This window comes from Mustelus asterias, chromosome 14, assembly GCF_964213995.1.
Source record: "Mustelus asterias chromosome 14, sMusAst1.hap1.1, whole genome shotgun sequence".
NCBI lineage: Eukaryota > Metazoa > Chordata > Chondrichthyes > Carcharhiniformes > Triakidae > Mustelus > Mustelus asterias.
The window spans coordinates 2794217-2816883 of record NC_135814.1 but is presented as its reverse complement, the minus strand read 5'-3'; the positions used below and the strand labels follow the sequence as shown (position 1 = coordinate 2816883).

Genomic DNA, 22667 nt, shown 5'->3' with positions numbered 1-22667 from the left:
CGATTACGTTTACCTTAGCAATGGAAAAGGATAGGTATATACCAAAGGGCAAGAGTTATAGCTGGGGAAAGGAAATTATGATGCGATTAGGTGAGATTTAGATGGCACAGGTTGGGGAAGGAAACTGCAGGGGATGGGCACAATTGTAATGTGGAATTTGTTCAAGGAACAGCTACTACGCGTCCTTGATAAATATGTACCTGTCAGGCAGGGAGGAAGCAGTCGTGTGAGAGAACCGTGGTTTACTAAAGAGGTTGAACCTCTTGTGAAGAGGAAGAAGGAGACTTATGTTAAGATGAGACGTGAAGGCTCAGTTAGGGCACTTGAGAGTTACAAGTTAGCCAGGAAGAACCTAAAGAAAGGGTTAAGAAGAGCCAGGAGGAGACATGAGAAGTCTTTGGCAGGTAGGATCAAGGAAAACCCTAAAGCTTTCTATGGGTATGTCAGGAGTAAAAGAATGACTGGGGTAAGATTAGGGCCAGTCAAGGACAGTCGTGGGAAGTTGTGCGTGGAGTCTGAAGAGATAGGAGAGGCACTAAATGAATATTTTTCATCAGTATTCACACTGGCGAGGGACAGTGTTGTTAAGGGGAGTATTGAGATGCAGGCTGTTGGACTGGATGGGATTGAGGTTCATAAGGAGGAGGTGTTAGCTATTCTGGAAAGGGCAAAAATAGATAAGTCCCCTGGGCCGGATGGGATTTATCCTAGGATTCTCTGGGAGGCTAGAGAGGAGATTGCTGAGCCTTTGGCTTTGATCATTGGTCAAGATCTTTTAGTCTCTGGATTGTCGGAGACCAGGGGAGCAGTGCAGCGGGTCAGGAGACATAAGCGGATTTCCAGCGTCGTCGGCTCAGTGCCAGAAATTGGTGCAGAGCTGAATAAATTATTTAAATTAGCATTTAAATCCTATTAAGTGGGCCCGCGACTGAAGTCTCCAAGCCCAATAGCCCCTCCCACCTTGCCTGGAGTGTTTCACATCAATAACAGAGCTGGAGTTTTTTTTCAATTCAGCAGAAACAAGCCCAAATGAACATGGTTCAATCTGAATATTAACAGCAAAAATCCAATCACAATAATTACTTGTGAACTCGCTGGTGTCACAACAGCTCCCCACTAATGGGGAGCTGGCAGCCCGACCCAGTGAAGGGAGGCCATGGAGGCCCCCCAGGAGGTCAGTGGTAAGAAGGGTGCCCCTGGGCATTGCCAGCCTGGCAATGCCATCCTGGCCCCCTGGCACTGCCCAAGGGACAAAGTGGCAATGTCCAGGGGCACCTTGGCACTGCTCACCGGGCATCAGGCAGTGTGAAGGGAGAAGGGCCAGAGAATAGGTAGGGCCTATTGGGGCGGGGCCCCTGGAGGCGATCAATGGGGGTGGGGAGTCCCGCTGCCACTCTGCACTCGGGATTGGTGACAGAGGGAGGGTGGACAGCGATTGCAGCTGGCCAGCGGAGTGGGGAAGGGCTCAGCTTGCTGGCGGGGGTTGGAACTGAGATACAGATGGTTAAGGCACTTGCCCTAGTTGGGAGTGGAGGGGGTGGGGGAGTGGGCGGATGGCAATCGAGAACGGAAAAGTGGAAAAATTGAAGTGAGAAAGAAGGATGATAAAAATGGATGAATGAGATGAAAATAAACAAAATGAGAGAAAATAAATGGAAATGGGGTGAAGGTGGAGGGGAGAGTTCATGCTCTGATGTTGTTGAACTCAATGTTCAGTCCAGAAGGCTGCAAAGTGCCCAATTGGAAGATGAGCTGCTGTTCCTCCAGTTTGCGTTGGGGTTCGCTGGAACATTGCAAAAGGCCAAGGACAGACATGTGGACAGGAGAGCAGGGTGCTGTGGTGAAGTGGCAAGCGACAGGAAGGTCTGGGTCCTGCTTGCGGACGGACCGAAGGTGTTCAGCAAAGCGGTCACCCAGTCTGCGTTTGGTCTTTCCAATGTAGAGTAGACCGCATTGGGAGCAGCGAATGCAATAGACCAGGTTGAAGGAGGTGCATGTGATGCGCTGCTTCACCTGAAAGGAGCGTTTGGGCCCTGGGACAGTGAGCAGGGAGGAGGTAAAGGGGCAGGTGTTGCACCTTCTACAATTGCATGGGAAGGTGCTGTGGGCAGGGGGTGAGGTGTTGGGTGTGATGGAGGAGTGGACCAGGGTGTCCCGGAGAGAACGATCCCTGTGGAATGCTGACAGGTGGAGTGAGGGGAAGATGTGTTGAGTGGCACCATGCTGAGGTTGGCGGAAACGGCAGTGGATGATCCTTTGAATGCAAAGGCTAGTGGGGTGAAAAGTAAGGTCAAGGGGGACCCTATCCTGGTTCTGGGAGGAAGGGGAGGGGGTGAGAGCAGTGGCCCGGGGGGTGGGTCGGACACGGTTGAGATTCCTGTCAACCACAGTGGGTGGAAAACCACGATTGAGGAAGAAGGAAGACATATCGGCAGCGCTATTTTGGAAAGTGGCATCATCAGAACAGATGCAACACAGGCGAAGGAACTGAGAGAGTGGGATGGAGTCCTTACAGGATGTGGAGTGTGAAGAGCTATAGTCAAGATATAGCTCTTCACACTCCACATCCTGTAAGGACTCCATCCCCTCCCCCTGCCGCCCCCCCCCCAGGCAACAGCCTTAACCATCTGTACCTCTGTTCTGCCATTCACACATTCTGATCACTTCATGGACACATTTAGTACCTTTCTCAGCCTTCTTCATCCCCATTTACATTCCCTTTGTCCAATTACAGCGAACCCTCCCCCCCACCCACCCTCAGAGTATAAATCTCTGCTGATTCTCTTTGTTCTTAGCTCTGACAAAGGTCATTCAGACTTGAAACGTTGGCTCTATTCTCTCTCCATAGATGCTGTCAGACCTGCTGAGATTTTCCAGTATTTTATGTTTTTGATTTATATGGCTGGTCCAGTTCAGTTTCTGGTCAATTATGTAAGAGGCACTCTCTCCTGTTTACCCTTACTGTTGGTTCCTGGCGTCAGGATATTTTTTATAAAGGTATTTTGAGAGACGCAAAGACTGAATAGGGACAGTCAGCATGGCTTTGTGAGTGAAAAATCTTGTCGCACAAATTTTATTGAGTTTTTTGAAGGGGTAACCAAGAAGGTAGATGAGGGCAGTGCAGTTGATGTTGTCTACATGGATTTTAGCAAGGCCTTTGACAAGGTACCGCATGGTAGGTTGTTGCATAAGGTTAAATCTCATAGGATCCAGGGTGAGGCATCTAAATGATACAAAATTGGCTTCTTGACAGAAGCCAGAGGGTGGTTGTAGAGGGTTGTTTTTCAAACTGGAGACCTGTAACCAGCGGTGTGCCTCAGGGATCAGTGCTGGGTCCACTGTTATTTGTCGTTTATATTAATGATTTGGATGAGAATATAGGAGGCACAGTTGGTAAGTTTGTAGATGACACTGTTGTGGGAAAAGTCACCACTCGGAGATCAGACTTGAGATTCAACTCGTAGTTTATTAAATCGAAGCTTCGGGAGGATCTCTGGGCAGAGTTCCTCAATCTGGCTTGGCGGCAGGCGCATTTATACTCTTCGAAGAATCTTAGAATCTTAGAATCCCTACAGCACAGAAAGAGGCCATTCGGCCCATCGAGTCTGCACCAACCACAATCCCACCCAGGCCCTACCCCCACATCCCCACATATTTACCCACTAATCCCTCTAACCTACGCATCCCAGGACACTAAGGGTAATTTTAGCTTGGCTAATCAACCTAACCCGCACATCTTTGGATTGTGGGAGGAAACTGGAGCACCCGGAGGAAACCCACGCAGACATGAGGAGAATGTGCAAACTCCACACAGACAGTGACCCAAGCCGGGAATCGAACCCAGGTCCCTGGAGCTGTGAAGCAGCAGTGCTAACCACTGTGCTACCGTGCCGCGATGTTAAAACATCGCAAACATCGGCAGTTTCGCATCAAGCCGTAGGCGGTTACATACTTTGGCCTATTGGGCCCCTTGACAATAGTTAGTTATCAATAACTCCCAATCACATTTTGTTGAAAATACCTCACTGTTCAGTTCCTTTTTCAGGCCACCTGCCTGACTATTCCTGTCCTTTGCTGTCTGACTATTCCTGCTTGCTTTGCACTTTTACACTAAAAATGAGACATAGCTCACCCCAGCTTGTCACTAGTCAGGGCTCGAGCGTTTGTAGTTAACCACAGAGTGCAAAAGTTACATACACAACTTTCCTTGTTTTAAAAAGTTTTACATTCACAATGATGGCTTAAAAAGTTTTAATTTTAAGTTTACTCCAACAACACCAAGATTGGTGGCATAGTGGCCAGTGAAGAAAGTTATCTCCAATTGCAATGGGATCTTGATCAATTGGGCCAGTGGACTGACGAATGGTGGATGGAGTTTAATTTAGATAAATGCAAGGTGATGCATTTTGGTAGATTGAACCAGGGCAGGGCTTACTCAGTTAATGGTAGGGCGTTGGGGAGAGTTACAGAACAAAGAGAACTAGGTGTACATGTTCATAGCTCCTTGAAAGTGGAGTCACAGGTGGACAGAGTGGTGAAGAAGGCATTCAGCATGCTTGGTTTCATCGGCCAGAACATTGAATACAGGAGTTGGGATGTCTTGTTGAAGTTATACAAGACATTGGTAAGGCCACACTTAGAGTACTGTGTACAGTTCTGGTCAACCTATTATAGAAAGGATATTATTAAACTAGAAAAAGTGCAGAAAAGATTTACTAGGATGCTCCCGGGACTTGATGGTTTGAGTTATAAGGACTGGATAGACTGGGACTTTTTTCTCTGGAGTGTAGAAGGTTGAGGGGTGATCTTATAGAGGTCTATAAAATAATGAGGGGCATAGATCAGCTAGATCAGCTAGATGGGCACAATTGTAATGTGGAACTTGTTCAAGGAACAGCTACTACGCGTCCTTGATAAATATGTACCTGTCAGGCAGGGAGGAAGCAGACGTGTGAGGGAACCGTGGTTTACTAAAGAGGTTGAACCTCTTGTGAAGAGGAAGAAGGAGACTTACGTTAAGATGAGACGTGAAGGCTCAGTTAGGGCGCTTGAGAGTTACAAGTTAGCCAGGAAGAACCTAAAGAAAGAGTTTAGAAGAGCCAGGAGGAGACATGAGAAGTCTTTGGCAGGTAGGATCAAGGAAAACCCTAAAGCTTTCTATAGGTATGTCAGGAGTAAAAGAATGACTAGGGTAAGATTAGGGCCAGTCAAGGACAGGAGTGGGAAGTTGTGCGTGGAGTCTGAAGAGATAGGAGAGGCACTAAATGAATATTTTTCATCGGTATTCACACTGGAGAGGGACAGTGTTGTTGAGGGGAGTACTGAGATGCAGGCTGATGGACTGGATGGGATTGATGTTCATAAGGAGGAGGTGTTAGCAATTCTGGAAAGGGTAAAAATAGATAAGTCCCCTGGGCTGGATGGGATTTATCCTAGGATTCTCTGGGAGGCTAGAGAGGAGATTGCAGAGCCTTTGGCTTTGATCTTTCTGTCGTCATTGTCTACAGGAACAGTGCCAGAAGATTGGAGGATAGCAAATGTTGTCCCCTTGTTCAAGAAGGGGAGTAGGGACAACCCTGGTAATTATAGACCGGTGAGCCTTACTTCGGTTGTGGGCAAAGTATTGGAAAGGATTATAAGAGATAGGATTTATAATCACCGAGAAAGGAATAATTTGATTAGGGATAGTCAGCACGGTTTTGTGAAGGGTAGGTCGTGCCTCACAAACCTTATTGAGTTCTTTGAGAAGGTGGCCAAAGAGGTGGATGAGGGTAAAGCGGTTGATGTGGTGTATATGGATTTCAGCAAAGCGTTTGATAAGGTTCCCCATGGTAAGCTTTTGCAGAAAATACGGACACATGGGATTGAGGGTGATTTAGTGGTTTGGATCAGGAATTGGCTAGCTGTAAGAAAACAAAGGGTGGTGGTTGATGGGAAATATTCATCCTGGAGTTCAGTTACTAGTGGTGTACCGCAAGGATCTGTTTTGGGGCCACTGCTGTTTGTCATTTTTATTAATGACTTGGATGAGGGCGTGGAAGGATGGATTAGTAAATTTGCAGATGACACTAAAGTCGGTGGCGTTGTAGACAGTGCGGAGGGAAGTGGCAGGTTACAGATGGACATAGATAAGCTGCAGAGCTGGGCTGAGAGGTGGCAAATGGAGTTTAATGCGGAAAAGTGTGAGGTGATTCACTTCGGAAGGAGTAACAGGAATACAGAGTACTGGGCTAATGGTAAGATACTTGGTAGTGTGGATGAACAGAGGGATCTGGGTGTCCACGTGCATAGATCCCTGAAAGTTGGCACCCAGGTTGATAGGGTTGTTAAGAAGGCGTACGGTGTGTTAGCTTTTATTGATAGAGGGATTGAGTTTCGGAGCCAGGAGGTCATGCTGCAACTGTACAAAACTCTGGTGCGGCCGCATTTGGAGTATTGCGTACAGTTCTGGTCGCCGTATTATAGGAAAGACGTGGAAGTGTTGGAAAGGGTGCAGAGGAGATTTACCAGAATGTTGCCTGGTATGGTGGGAAAATCATATGAGGAAAGGCTGAGGGGCTTGAGGTTGTTTTCGTTAGAGAGAAGAAGATTAAGAGGTGACTTAATAGAGGCATACAAGATGATCAGAGGATAAGATAGGGTGGATAGTGAGAGCCTTTTTCCTCGGATGGTGTTGGCTAGCACGAGGGGACATAGCTTTAAATTGAGGGGTGAGAGATATAGGACAGATGTTAGAGGTAGGTTCTTTACTCAGAGAGTAGTAAGGGCGTGGAATGCCCTGCCTGCAGCAGTCGTGGACTCGTCAACGTTGAGAGCGTTCAAGTGGATATTGGATAAACATATGGATGATATTGGAATAGTGTAGATTAGAGGGGCTTTAGATTGGTACCACTGGTCGGCGCAACATCGAGGGCTGAAGGGCCTGTACTGCGCTGTAATGTTCTATGTTCTATGTCTAGATAGTCAATATCTTTTCCCAAAGATAGGGGAGTCTAAAATGAGAGGGCATAGGTTTAAGGTGAGAGGGGAGACATACAAAAGTGTCCAGGAGGGCAATTTTTTCATGCAGAGGGTGGTGAGTGTCTGGAACAAACTGCCAGAGGCAGTAGTAGAGGCGGGTACAATTTTGTCCTTTAAAAAGCATTTAGACAGTTACATGGGTACGATGGGTATGGAGGGATATGGGGCCAAATGCGGGCAATTGGGATTAGCTTAGGGGTTTAAAAAAAAGGGTGGCATGGACAAGTTGGGCTGGAGCGCCTGTTTCCATGCTGTAAACCTCTATGACTAGATGACACACTTACACAGACACAGGGTTTTTGGCTCAACCACTAATTTCCTTATTAACAAAAAACACTTTTGATGTCTTAATACAAGAGCTTTAAACTAGTGTAATGCTGCCGCACAACACTCCAACATCCTATGTGGATGGTTGGTGATTAGCACTTTTTGAATCTCTTTAGTCTGGTTCCTGCCTTGGTCCAGACAAACCCATTCATCACAATGTTATTTCCACGACCGCAACAATGGGCCCCATTCAGATGTGATGTCTCTGGTTCCCAAGTTGATAAGATCCATTTCTCCTTTACTGTTGTCGATATTTGCACAATGCCTGTTGTCTGAGGGCTTCAACTCTGCTGGTCTCCCAGTTTCTTGAATTGCATTGTCTGATGGCCACTGGTTTGTGTCTGAGAGATGGTAATGTCCTAGTTACTTTACACAGTATCGACTTGGTTTCAGTATTGTCATGCTCTGAAGATTAACCCCTGACATATAGCTTGCCTCTGGGTGTTGATATTTGGCCTGTTTATTTTCCGTGTTTATGTCCATGAAACTTTTGGGGTTTTATATTTAATAAAAGCCTAGTTGGAGGGGATTTCAAACCTACATTGGTAATCTCCCGGGATTTTGATTGCTGGTGATTAAGTGATGGTAATGCCATTGAATGAGAGGGGTGATGGTTAGATCCTGCCTTGTTGGAGATGGTCATTGCCTGGCACTTGAATGCTGCAAATGTTACTTGCCATCTGTCAGCTCAAGCCTGGATATTGTCCAGGTTTTGGTGCATTTGGACATGAACTGATCAGTATCTGAGGAGTCATGAATGGTGCTGAACATTGTGCAGTCATCAGTGAACATCCCCATTTCTGACCTTATGACGGAAGGTCATTGATGAAGCAGCTGAAGATGGTTGGGTTGAGGACACTATCCTGAGGGACTCCTGCAGTGATGTCCTGGAGCTGAGGTGATTGACCTCCAATCACCACAACCATCTTCCTTTGTGCCGGGTATGAGTCCAATCAGTGGAGAATTTTCCCCCTGATACCCATTGACTCCAGTTTTGCCAGGGCTCCTTGATGTTACACTCAGTCCAATGTTGTCTTGATGCCAAGAGCAGTCACCTCACTTCTTGATTTCAGATTTTTTATCCATGTTTGAACTAAGGCTGTAATGTGATCAGGAGCTGAGTGACCCTGATGGAATCCAAGCTGAGTGTCAGTGAGCAGGTTATTGCTGAGTAAGTGCTGCCTGATAGCGCTGTTGATGGCCCCTTCCATCAGCATGCTGATGAGTGAGAGCCGACTGATAGGGTGGTACTTGGTCAGGTTGGATTTGTGGACAGGGCATACCTGGGCAGTCTTCCACATTACTTGGTAGAAACCAATGGTGTAGCTACATGGGAACACTATACTTGTGCTTGTTTATTTATGTGTGTAATTGTGTCCTAATATTTGTATGCATTTAATTGTCTGTATTTTTATGTTTGTATTTGTACTTATGCATTGTATGTGTTGTGTGCATCTGTTTCTGTGCCAGTATTTGCTTGTATGAGTCTGTGTGCATTTGCCTCCAAGAATTTGTTTTGTGTACCTGGATTTTGTGTGTGTGTACACAAATTCTGTGTGTATTGCCATGTGCAAGTGTACTGCATGTACTAGTGCATGTTTGTATATGTGTTTTTGTGTGCATGCTTATGTATTTGTGTATGTTCATGGGTGTGCGTTTGTGTGCATGTATTTGTGCATGTGTGTGTGCTTGCCAATTGCGAAATGAATGCATATGAAGGACATATTTGCTTCAGATTGCGGAAGGAAACACATGTTGAGAGTGCCAGTCCATTCGGGAGGGGTCTGTGGAGCCAGGTTTCCTCTGCACCACCCAGAGTTTAATAGTTTCAGACAGACTGTGTATGTGTGCGTGTTCACAGCAAATAGAAATATTGGCATTCAGCTGCTACCTGTAAGATCATGCAGACACAGATGAGCATTACAGCACCAGTCAGCTGTCAGGTAATTTATCTTTTCTGTGCAAAATTATATTGTTTGCATCTAATTTTTCAAAAACCTTGGCGTATTAAAGCAGCAGTTTTCAAGAACTCGGAGATGGATCAGATATTCCCAGATTTGGCCTTGTTCCACCTTTCTGATTGAACCTTGAATTGATTTGCAATTTTCAAATGGATCTCAGGATTATCAACGAGGCAAAGTGGAGTATGGAACTGTTTCCAGCATTGCAATATTTAATCAGCAGTAAGACCTGTTCAGTACTGACATTATCAGCAATTATTACTTTCTTGCTTTGTGCTCTCTTTCTTCTCTTTATACCACTGCCTCTTGTCAATCTAGCTCGGAAGGCAGTAACTGCTCTCCAATTGCTCACCCAATGAGCTATTTTTCATGAATCTGTGCACAAAGTGAGTGTTGCTAGTAAGTATATGTGAAAACATCAAAGCTAAATCTTATAGCAACCTCGCGTGTCTGCACCTGAGGACTTTTCACCAGTGATCAGGAGCAGGAACCCTGGCTGATTTCCCCTCTCTCTCTAACCCAGGGATCACTGGACAGTGACCAGGAGCAGGAACCCTGGCTGATTTCCCTTCTCTCTCTAACCCAGGGATCACAGGACAGTGATCAGGAGCAGGAACCCTGGCTGATTTCCCCTCTCTCTCTAACCCAGGGATCACTGGACAGTGACCAGGAGCAGGAACCCTGGCTGATTTTCCCTCTCTCTCTAACCCAGGGATCACTGGACAGTGACCAGGAGCAGGAACCCTGGCTGATTTCCCTTCTCTCTCTAACCCAGGGATCACTGGACAGTGACCAGGAGCAGGAACCCTGGCTGATTTCCCCTCTCTCTCTCTCTAACCCAGGGATCACTGGACAGTGACCAGGAGCAGGAACCCTGGCTGATTTTCCCTCTCTCTCTAACCCAGGGATCACTGGACAGTGATCAGGAGCAGGAACCCTGGCTGATTTCCTCTCTCTCTCTAACCCAGGGATCACTGGGCAGTGACCAGGAGCTGGAACCCTGGCTGATTTCCTCCCTCTCTCTCTACCCTAGAGGTATCAAGGGTAACTGTAATCTCTTTGCAAAACATGCCTCAGAATGGCTGATTCACTATACAGAATTCATTGTATTGAACCTGGTATTTTGTGGTTTGTACTGATTTGGAATATGTTCTTTAAATCACTTTTTACAGAATTTAGTGAGGTTGTATATGTTGAGGTTAGGGTTAAATATACCTGTCCTTACTGTAGCAGGGCAGGTTTGAGACGGGAATGAAGCATTGCCTCCCTCTCTTCAACCACCATTCGTGGCAGTGCCTTTAGCTGGTTGGCTATTCCTTTTTTAAAACCCTCTCTTCCTCTTCCCTTACGGTGGCACATTGGCACAGTAGTTAATGCTGCTACCTCTCAGCACCAGGGAGCCGGGTTCAATTCCTGGCTCGGGTCACTATCTATGTGGAGTTTGCACATTCTCCCCGTGTCTGTGTGGGTTTCCCCCGGGTGCTCCTGTTTCCTCCCACAGTCCGAGAGACGTGCGGGTTAGATGCATTGGCCATGCTAAATTCTCTGTCAGTATACCCGAACAGGTGATGGAGTGTGGCGACTTGGGGATTTTCACAGTAACTTCATTGCAGTGTTAATGTAAGCCTACTTATGACTAATAAATAAACTTAAATGTCCTCTCTCCACCACATCACTCTTCAGCCATGTTTTTATTCAGCTTTCCTCATTCCTTCTCTGGCTTTCTCACCTTTCCTGCCTCCCCGAGGGTCAGTAACAGTGATGTAGATCATAGATCATAGAATCATACAGTACAGAAGGAGGCCATTCAGCCATCGGGTCTGCACCGACCACAATCCCATCCAGGCCCTATCCCCATAACCCCATGCTTTTTTTTACTCTAGCTAGTCCCCTGATACTGAGGGGCAATTTAGCATGGCCAATCCACCTCACCCGCACGTTTTTGGAGTGTGGAAGGAAACCGGAGCACCCGAAGGAAACCCATGCAGACACGGGGAGAACGTGCAAACTCCACACAGACAGTGACCCAAGCCGGGAATCGAACCCGGGTCCCTGGCGCTGCGAGGCAGCAGTGCTAACCACTGTGCCACCGTACTGCGCACACACCCCGCCCCCCCCCCCCCCCCCACAGCCCCCCTCCCCCCCCGGTATTTATTGATGTGTCGAATTGCAATGTGAGAATCTCTGCTTTTGTTTGGTCTCATGTCAATTCTTTCATTCCGATTCTCTGTTCCACTCTCTCGGATCCTTTCTTTTTCTGTCTGTCTCTTTCTCTTTTGCCTCTCTTTGCCTGTCTCACTCTTTCCCTTTCTGTCTCTCTCACTTGCTCCCTCACTCTCTCACCTTTTCTGTCTTAGCTCCTCTTTGTCTATCGGTATATTTTTTCTTACTCTATCCATCCATCCATCCATCCTCTCTTTTTGCCTATATCAGTCTCTACCTTCTAAATTGCTTTCCTCTCTTGTTCCCTCTCTCTCTACCTTTTCCTCTATTTTTCTTTTTCCATTCTGACCTGGCCAGGATGTTTCTGAATCCTGCAAGCTCTCACAGCAGGCGTTTGGCAATGTAAATATTTAGCTTCATGTAAAGGGAAATTGGAGTGCAGTTCAGTTCAATGTTCACTGACCCCTGAAAACATTTCCAAAGGCAACAATGAAGTAGTAATTTCTGTAAACTGTGTGAGATCTGTGGGTGCTGTAATCACATAGTTAGTTCATGGGCTGCGTGAGCATGCTAAGCTGCCCTCTTTGGGTACCAAACTGTTGTGAATCATTTATCTGCTGTATGCGGTTGTACAGAGGCCTGGACTGAAAGAGAGAACTTTAGGTTTAAGGGAGAACTGAATTGAGAGCTGGGAGATGTTATAAGAATTCCAAAATACCTTGTCTGAGACTTTTGAATTCAAATTCTTTCCACTTAGTAAGGAAGTTAAAACTAGAGGACACAGCCTCAAAATAAAGGGGGGTCGGTTTAAGACAGAGTTGAGGAGGAACTTCTTCTCCCAGAGGGTGGTGAATCTCTGGAATTCTCTGCCCACTGAGGTGGTGGAGGCTACCTCGCTGAATATGTTTAAAGCGCGGATGGATGGATTCCTGATCGGTAAGGGAATTAAGGGTTATGGGGATCAGGCGGGTAAGTGGTACTGATCCACGTCAGATCAGCCATGATCTTATTGAATGGCGGGGCAGGCTCGAGGGGCTAGATGGCCTACTCCTGCTCCTATTTCTTATGTTCTTATGTTCTTAAATGAATGTACTTTACAAAACCCTTAATGAGAGATATGACCTTCGACCTGCAAATGCTGACTGCTCATATTGTAGATAGGAATAAAATAGAAATAGATTAGACTGACCATTTAAAACACAGCACGCACAGCAAGATCTCAGTAACAATATGTAAGGAAGTGACCAGATAATCTTTATCAGCAATGCTGCTTGAAGGGTCAGTATTAATTCCAGGACACCTGAGAGAACTCTCCTTTCTATAATTTGCCTTTTACACCGACCTGTGATGGCAGACAGGATCTCGCTTTAATATCTCACTAAAAGATGAATTTCCACTAGTCTTCCTTAATCTCCCGCTGCAGCTTTGAGGGAAACAGGAGAAAGGGGTATAACGGCCTTGATCACGTTGTCAAAACACCTGTCCTTTCCTTACCTCCTTTCGCCAAATCTATGAGAAGTCCTTGGCGGGTCGGATCAAGGAAAACCCCAAGGCTTTTTACTCTTATGTGAGGAATAAAAGAATGACCAGGGTGAGGTTAGGGCCGGTCAAGGACAGTGGTGGGAACTTGTGTATGGAATCAGTAGAGATAGGCGAGGTGATGAATGAATACTTTTCTTCAGTGTTCACCAAGGAGAGGGGCCATGTTTTTCAGGAAGAGAAGGTGTTACAGGCTAATAGGCTGGAGGAAATAGATGTTCAGAGGGAGGATGTATTGGCAGTTTTGAATAAACTGAAGGTCGATAAGTCCCCTGGGCCTGATGAAATGTATCCTAGGATTCTTTGGGAGGCGAGGGATGAGATTGCAGAGCCTTTGGCTTTGATCTTTGGGTCCTCGCTGTCCACGGGGATGGTGCCAGAGGACTGGAGAGTGGCGAATGTTGTTCCTCTGTTTAAGAAAGGGAATAGAAATGACCCTGGTAATTATAGACCGGTTAGTCTGACTTCGGTGGTTGGTAAATTGATGGAAAAGGTCCTTAGGGATGGGATTTACGACCATTTAGAAAGATGCGGATTAATCCGGGATAGTCAGCACGGATTTGTGAAGGGCAAATCGTGCCTCACAAATTTGATAGAATTTTTTGAGGAGGTAACTAGGTGTGTTGATGAAGGTAGGGCGGTTGATGTCATATACATGGATTTTAGTAAGGCGTTTGATAAGGTCCCCCATGGTCGGCTTATGATGAAAGTAAGGAGGTGTGGGATAGAGGGAAAGTTGGCCGATTGGATAGGTAACTGGCTATCTGATCGAAGACAGAGGGTGGTGGTGGATGGAAAATTTTCGGACTGGAGGCAGGTTGCTAGCGGAGTGCCGCAGGGATCGGTGCTTGGTCCTCTGCTCTTTGTGATTTTTATTAATGACTTAGAGGAGGGGGCTGAAGGGTGGATCAGTAAATTTGCTGATGACACCAAGATTGGTGGAGTAGTGGATGAGGTGGAGGGCTGTTGTAGGCTGCAAAGAGACATAGATAGGATGCAAAGCTGGGCTGAAAAATGGCAAATGGAGTTTAACCCTGATAAATGTGAGGTGATTCATTTTGGTAGGACTAATTTAAATGTGGATTACAGGGTCAAAGGTAGGGTTCTGAAGACTGTGGAGGAACAGAGAGATCTTGGGGTCCATATCCACAGATCTCTAAAGGTTGCCACTCAAGTGGATAGAGCTGTGAAGAAGGCATATAGTGTGTTAGCTTTTATTAACAGGGGGTTGGAGTTTAAGAGCCGTGGGGTTATGCTGCAACTGTACAGGACCTTGGTGAGACCGCATTTGGAATATTGCGTGCAGTTCTGGTCACCTCACTATAAGAAGGATGTGGAAGCGCTGGAAAGAGTGCAGAGGAGATTTACCAGGATGCTGCCTGGTTTGGAGTGTCGGTCTTATGAGGAAAGGTTGAGGGAGCTGGGGCTGTTCTCTCTGGAGTGGAGGAGATTGAGGGGAGACTTAATAGAGGTTTATAAAATGATGAAGGGGATAGATCGAGTGAACGTTCAAAGACTATTTCCTCGGGTGGATGGAGCTATTACAAGGGGGCATAACTATAGGGTTCATGGTGGGAGATATAGGAAGGATATCAGAGGTAGGTTCTTCACGCAGAGAGTGGTTGGGGTGTGGAATGGACTGCCTGCAGTGATAGTGGATTCAGACACTTTAGGAACATTTAAGCGGTTATTGGATAGGCACATGGAGCACACCAGGATGGTAGGGAGTGGGATAGCTTGATCTTGGTTTCAGATGAAGGTCGGCACAACATCGTGGGCCGAAGGGCCTGTTCTGTGCTGTAATGTTCTATGTTCTATGTTCTATCTTACTCAGATTTCTATGTTTGAATCTCTCCAGTTAGACTTCTGTCCCTATCCCAATACTGAAATAGCCCTCATCCCAAAGGTTATAGAGTCATCGAATTCCTACAGTGCCGAAGGAAGCCATTCAGCCCAACGAGACTGCACTGACAACAATCCCACCCAGGTCCTATCCCCGTAACCCCACGCATTTAACCTGCTAATCCCCCTTTTTCCTACAACAATGGTAAGTACTTCCATTTAGGCTGCAATAAAACTGAAACAGCTAGTACACTGTATTCTCACAGCGTTCTACAAAAACTTCATAAAGTACATGACTGCAAGCAGATTTCAAGGAGCTAATAGTAATGCCCTGATTATGAACATGGTGAACCTCTTCCCTCTCATCCTTCTCGAGCTGTCTGCATCCTTTGACACGGTGATCACACCATCTTCCTCCAACACCTCTCCACTGTTTTCGAGCTGGGTGGGACTGCTCTCACCTGGTCATAGCCAGAGAATCACCATCAGTGGTTTCTCTTCCTGCTGTCACAGCATTACCTCTGGTATCCCCTGAAGATCTATCCTTGGCCCCTCCTGTTTCTCATCTACATGTTGCCCCTTGGTGACATCATTTGAAAACACAGCGTGTTCTCACATGTATGCTGATGACACCAGATTGACCTCAGCACCATCTCTCTCAACTCCTGCACTTTATTTTGTTGTTATGCTGCTTAACAAAGAACAAAGAAAAATTACAGCACAGAAACAGACCCTTCTGCCCTCCAAGCCTGCACCGACCATGTTGCCCGTCTGAACTAAAACCCCGTACTCTTCCAGGGACCATATCCCTCTATTCCCATACTATTCATGTATTTGTCAAGACACCCCTGAGAAGTCACTATCATATCTACTTCCACTACTTCCCCCGGCAGTGAGTTCTGGGCACCCACCACCCTCTGTGTAAAAAAAACTTGCCTTGTACATCTCCTTTAAACCTTGTCCCTCGCACCTTAAACCTGTGCCCCTAAGTAATTGACTCCTCCATCCTTGTCTGACGTCCAGTGGTGGTAGAAACACAATTTTCTCCAACTAAGTATTGGGAAAATTGAAGCCATTATCTTTCTCCTGTGCCACAAACTCCTTTGCCTAGCCACTGACTCCACCCTTGTCCCTAGCTACTGAGTGAGGCTGAACCAGACTTTTACAAATGCACTCTCCTATTAATCCTAATCTGAGTTTCTGACCACTTATCCTCTTTGTCACCAAGATCGTCCACTTCCATTGTTATAGAAATCATAGAAATCATAGAAACTCTACAGTGCAGAAGGAGCCATTCGGCCCATCGAGTCTGCACCGACCACAATCCCACCCAGGCCCTACCCCCACATATTTACCCGCTAATCCCTCTAACCTACGCATCTCAGGACTCTAAGGGGCAATTTTTAACCTGGCCAATCAACCTAACCTGCACATCTTTGGACTGTGGGAGGAAACCGGAGCATCCGGAGGAAACCCACGCAGACACGAGGAGAATGTGCAAACTCCACACAGACAGTGACCCAAGCCGGGAATCGAACCCAGGTCCCTGGAGCTGTGAAGCAGCAGTGCTAACCACTGTGCTACCGTGCCGCATTGGTGCCAAGACAATAACATTGGTCATCTCTGATCCACTTCAACCCATCAGCTTCTGAAACCCTCACCCATACGTATGTCACCCCCGGAATCCATCCTTCCAATGCTCTCCTGGTCAACCTCCTATCTTCCATTCACTGTGAAGTTCATCTCATCCAAAACACAGGAGATCTTGAGGGGATTTGATTGGGTGAATACCAGGAGGATTTTTCCACTTCTGGGAGAGACGAGAACCAGGGAACACAATTTAAAAATAAGAGATCCACCATTTTAAGCTGGATGTGAGGAGAAATACTTTCTCTGAAAGGGTGGTTAATATTTGGAATTCCTCAGAAAGCAGTGGAGGCTGGGTCATTCAATATATCCAAGACAAATTTTTGATAGACAAATAAGTCAAGACTAATGGGAGAACACTGCAAAATGTAGTTGAGACCACAACAGATCTTAACTTGCAACGTTGACTTCAATAGAAACAAAAATCTTGCAAGTGGTGCAGTAATTGGCCAAAAATTGACGTTGAACCAAAGGAGACATTTGGCTGAGTTACTAGAAGCTTGGGTTAAAATGCTGGATTATAGGAAGCATCTTAAAGGAAGATGAGAGGCTTAGGCTTACAAATTTTCAGGCCTAAACACCTGAAGATACAGACACCAGTTGTGGAGGAAAAGGGAGGGCAAGAGATGAGGTTCGGGCTGGAGGAATGCAGCGTTGTCAGAGAGTTGTAGAGCTATAAAAGTTTACAGAAATATACATATATCTGTCAGACAACAGCAAATGATTAGGAAGGCAAATGGAATGTTGGTATTTATTGCAAGAGGAATGGAATATAAAATTTGGGAAGTTTTACTGCAGCTGTACAGGACATTGGTGAGATCGCATCTGGAATATTGTGTACAGTTTTGATCTGCATATGTGAAAAATATGTAATTGCATTAGATGCAGGTCAGAGAAGGTTCAGTCGACTCATTCCTCGGATGACAGGCATATCTTATGAAGAAGGGTTGAACAAGTTGGGACCATACCCATTGGAGTTTAGAAGTATGAGGGGTGATCTTATTGTAACATATAAGATCCTGCGAGGATTTGATAGAGTGGATTCTGGGAGGCGGTGACATAATGGTTTTGTCATTGGACTGGTAACAGAGAGCCTGGGGAATGCTCTGGGGATCTGGGTTCAAATCTCACCACGGCAGATGGTGAAATTTGAAATCAATTTTAAAAATCTGGAATTAAAAGTCTAATGATGACCATGAAACCATTGTCAATTGTCATAAAAACACATCTGGCGGCACGGTAGCACAGTGATTAGCACTGCTGCTTCACAGCTCCAGGGACCTGGGTTCGATTCCCGGCTCGGGTCACTGTCTGTGTGGAGTTTGCACGTTCTCCTCGTGTCTGCGTGGGTTTCCTCCGGGTGCTCCGGTTTCCTCCCACAGTCCAAAGATGTGCGGGTTAGGTTGATTGGCCACGCTAAAATTGCCCCTTAGTGTCCTGGGACGCGTAGATTAGAGGGATTAACAGGTAAAATATGTAGGGATATGGGGGTAGGGCCTGGGTGGGATTGTGGTCGGTGCAGACTCGATGGGCCGAATGGCCTCTTTCTGTACTGTAGGGTTTCTATGATTCTATGATTCTATGATAATATCCTTTAGAGAAGGAAACCTGTTGGCCTTACCTGGTCTGGCCTACATGTGACTCCAGATCCACAACAATGTGGATGACTCTTAAATGGCCAATCCACCTATCCTGCACATTTTTGGACTGGAGGAACCGCATGCAGACACGGGGAGAAGATGCAAACTCCACACAAACAGTCACCCAAGGCCAGAATTGAACTTGTGTCCCTGGCACTGTGAGGTAGCAATGTTAACCAGTGTTAACCAAAAGGCTTTGCATGTCATGATAGTCAATATGATGTGAGATCTCGGAGGTGTTCTCTTCCCACCACTTGTCCTTTATCCATGTCAGTTTTGAGCTATTGGCATGGAGCCTCCCTGGTGTACAACCTTGGCTCATTCTGCCAGGCAATGAAGGCTGCTCGCTTTTGGTCCAGGCGATCACACATTTCAGTATCGCTTTCATCGAACCAGTCCACTGATGACGATGCTCAAAGCCAATGGTCTGGCCACAGCAGTGGAGTTGAGGAAAGCTGACTTGCTTTGAGCTGGATGTGTGAGGATTTCCCAGATGGCTTCTGAGCTGAGTTTGGAATTCCTCTCTCTGGTTGGCTGTTTTAGAGCTAAGATAGTGGACATCTTTCTCTTGGAATTTTAGTTCTTGCAATGTCTTGGTGCTTGGTAAATATTCATCACTGGTTGAGTTGATGACCAGTCCAGCAGGCATTATTTCTTTATATGGGTTGAGTGAAACAGATATCACTCATTGTCTCCAATGATGGCAACATCCAGGAGGTGCTAATGCCTTGATCTAGGAGGTCTCCATGTGGTTTTGTCTTTGACCTTCTGCCAGATGAGTGTGAATGAGCTCTTGCTGAAGACACTTTGTCAATGGGCAGACACTTTTTGCATTGGCCCAACCTATTTTCCCTGTTGGTTTCTCTCCAGACATCAGAGTCACAGCTAACCCTGACATTAAATCTCTCCAGAAAGATGATCTTTCCTGCTTTTGGGATGGCAATGAAGAATTCATCAAGGTCAGAATAGAATTTTTCTCCATCTTGATCGGAGCTGGGGGTCAGGGCATGAACACTGATGGCAACGGCATATTGATTACAGCTGACCTCCAGCTGAAACCTCATGACGCTTTCATTGATGCAATCATGCAGTTCTGGGAGTGCATCGAAAACCTGATTCCAGGTGGCAAAACCAACCCTGTGGACATGAGGGTCACTGTTAATGTCTCCTTTCCAGTAGGAAGTGTAGCCACCCCCACTCCCCCCCCCTCCACTCTCCAACCCCTTGTTCGTTCCTTCACAGGAAGCTGCATCTCACTATTGCAGGGAGAGTATAAGAATAAAGAAATCTTGCTGCAGCTGTACAGAGTTTTGGGTAAGACCACATCCGGAGTACTGTGTGCAGTTTTAAACAAAGAACAAAGAACAATACAGCAGAGGAACAGGCCCTTCGACCCTCCAAGCCCATGCCGCTCCTTGGTCCAAACTAGACCATTCTTTTGTATCCCTCCATTCCCACTCCGTTCATGTGGCTATCTAGATAAGTCTTAAACGTTCCCAGTGTGTCCGCCTCCACCACCTTGCCTGGTAGCGCATTCCAGGCCCCCACCACCCTCTGTGTAAAATATGTCCTTCTGATATCTGTGTTAAACCTCCCCCCCTTCACCTTGAACCTATGACCCCTCGTGAACGTCACCACCGACCTGGGGAAAAGCTTCCCACCTTTCACCCTATCTATGCCTTTCATAATTTTATACACCTCTATTAAGTCTCCCCCTCATCCTCCATCTTTCCAGGGAGAACAACCCCAGTTTACCCAATCTCCCCTCATAACTAAGCCCCTCCATACCAGGCAACATCCTGGTAAACCTCCTCTGTACTCTCTCCAAAGCCTCCACATCCTTCTGGTAGTGTGGCGACCAGAACTGGACGCAGTATTCCAAATGCGGCCGAACCAACGTTCTATATATCTGCAACATCAGACCCCAACTTTTATACTCTATGCCCCGTCCTATAAAGGCAAGCATGCCATATGCCTTCTTCACCACCTTCTCCACCTGTGACGTCACCTTCAAGGATCTGTGGACTTGCACACCCAGGTCCCTCTGCGTATCTACACCCTTTATGGTTCTGCCATTTATCGTATAGCTCCTCCCTACATTATTTCTACCAAAATGCATCACTTCGCATTTATCAGGATTGAACTCCATCTGCCATTTCTTTGCCCAAATTTCCAGCCTATCTATATCCTTCTGTAGCTTCTGACAATGCTCCTCACTATCTGCAAGTCCTGCCAATTTTGTGTCATCCGCAAACTTACTGATCACCCCAGTTACACCTTCTTCCAGATCGTTTATATAAATCACAAACAGCAGAGGTCCCAATACAGAGCCCTGCGGAACACCACTAGTCACAGGCCTCCAGCCGGAAAAAGACCCTTCCACTACCACCCTCTGTCTTCTGTGACCAAGCCAGTTCTCCACCCATCTAGCCACCTCCCCCTTTATCCCATGAGATCCAACCTTTTTCACCAGCCTACCATGAGGGACTTTGTCAAACGCAAAGTCCCCACATTTAAGAAAGGATATTCTGGCACTTGGTGTGGGACAGCAAAAGTTCACTGGATTGGTCCCTGGGCTGAGGGGGTTGTCCCCTGATGAGAGGCTGAGTAAATTGGGTTTGTATTCTCTCGAGTTTAGAAGAATCAGAGGTGATCTGACTGGAATCAGCACAATTCTGAGAGGGTTTGATAGGATAAACGCTGAGAGATTTCCATTGGTCAGGGAATCTGAAACAGGGGAGTTATAGACTCAGGATAAGGGGCCGATCAGTTAGGACTGAGATGGGGAGAAATTACTTCACTCAAAAGGTTGTGAATCTTTGGAATTCTTTACCCCAGAGGGATGTGGATGCTCCAGCGTTGAATAGATTGAAGACTGGAATAGTGATTCCAAAGGGTGTGGTTCCCCAGCCAGGAGAAAGTGGACAATCTACTTTTAGGGCACCTTTTTCACTCCCCATTTGGGGTGAGCAGAGGGTATCTGGAAGAGGTTTCCACAGTCACAGAAGCTGCTGCCAAAGTCTCCTTTGTCCCAACACAGTGCGCAATGACCTTTATGCCACTGCTGTATGTATGCAAGTCCTTCACCAGGGAGTCTCGGGTTCTCAGCCTGTCCCGATCACTTATTCTCCATCGCTATAGGACTTGGGAGATGGAGTCTAGTAGAAGCCTGCGCTTAACCTTGTTCTGGGGCCTTGGAGCTACATCCACACAATCCTGCTGGGTTAGTGCTCAGATTTCAATGTCGTGGCAGACCACAATGACTGGGGCCACCTTGCCATTGAAAGTTGCTGCCGCCTTCACTGTCAGTGAGACAAACAGTCTTCCTTCGCCTGTTCCGCTGTTGGGGAACTTTGGGACAGGATTTTGTCTGGTATGTTCCACTGATCTTTCCACCATGGGTGGTTGTATCAGGAGCAAGGAATCCCTAACAACATTGTAGAAGAGAGATCATTGGAGTGCACACACCTCTCTACTACATCAAGATGCGATCCAGGGAGAAGTGCATTGCAGTGCACTGCTGGACCAGAAGCTAGTGTAGGTCAGTGAGTACGGTGACAAGTGAGCATGATTCGGTGTGATTAGGATCCAGGCAACAGAGAACTAGAAAGCAGAAGGAAAAAAGTTGGCAGGATATTTGTGGGCAGACTCGAATGGCGTTGCAGCTTTTTCCTGTCCCCTAGCCAATCTTTTACTCCAGATTGCAGGAGCTCTTGGTTCCACATTAAACTTCAGCTGAATGAATAATTACCCTGGCCTTTCACCCAACACATCAGGAGTTCAGAACAAACCTGCTGCAGGAATACAAGCTGGGGTACGGATTCAGCTGGAATTGATTAATGTTTGAAGGAGGTTCCCAGCAATGCAGTGCCGTGTCCGCAAAGGCCCTTATAAGTCCCAGAAGCACAGCCTGTACACTGGCTGTTCCACATCCTTGTATGGAAACCTGGCAGCTTAGTTCATGTTTAATCGCAAACAGGAATGAAAGCAGCAGAGTCTAACAGAGCAATAGGTAAAATATAACCAGAGAGTAAACACTGATTCTGTACAGTTACACAGTGAGTGATCCTTACCCTGCTGAATAAAGAGTGACTCTGTACAGTTACACAGTGAGTGACCCTTACCCTGCTGAATAAACAGTGACTCTGTACAGTTACACAGTGAGTGATCCTTACCCTGCTGAATAAAGAGTGACTCTGTACAGTTACACAGTGAGTGATCCGTACCCTGCTGAATAAACAGTGACTCTGTACAGTTACACAGTGAGTGATCCTTACCCTGAATAAACACTGATTCTGTACAGTAACACAGTGAGTGATCCTTACCCTGCTGAATAAAGAGTGACTCTGTACAGTTACAGTGAGTGATCCTTACCCTGCGGAATAAACAGTGACTCTGTACAGTTACAAAGTGAGTGATCCTTACCCTGCTGAATACACAGTGACACTGTACAGTTACACAGTGAGTGACCCTTACCCTGCTGAATAAACAGTGACTCTGTACAGTTACACAGTGAGTGATCCTTACC

General features: G+C 46.4%; 1 protein-coding gene across 6 annotated transcripts in view; it reads left to right on the top strand.

The window, feature by feature from the left end:
* tns1b (tensin 1b) overlaps positions 1-22667 on the top strand; it is a 668363-nt gene that overhangs the window by 235833 nt on the left and 409863 nt on the right. The window contains exon 1 of one of the 6 annotated variants that reach the window (XM_078227755.1): positions 9178-9290. The exons of the other annotated variants lie outside the window; for them this stretch is intronic. Coding sequence (XP_078083881.1) covers positions 9249-9290 — 42 coding nt within the window. The 5' untranslated portion in view covers positions 9178-9248. Of the gene's footprint in view, positions 1-9177; positions 9291-22667 lie in introns of those variants that run through there. 6 annotated transcript variants of the gene reach the window in all.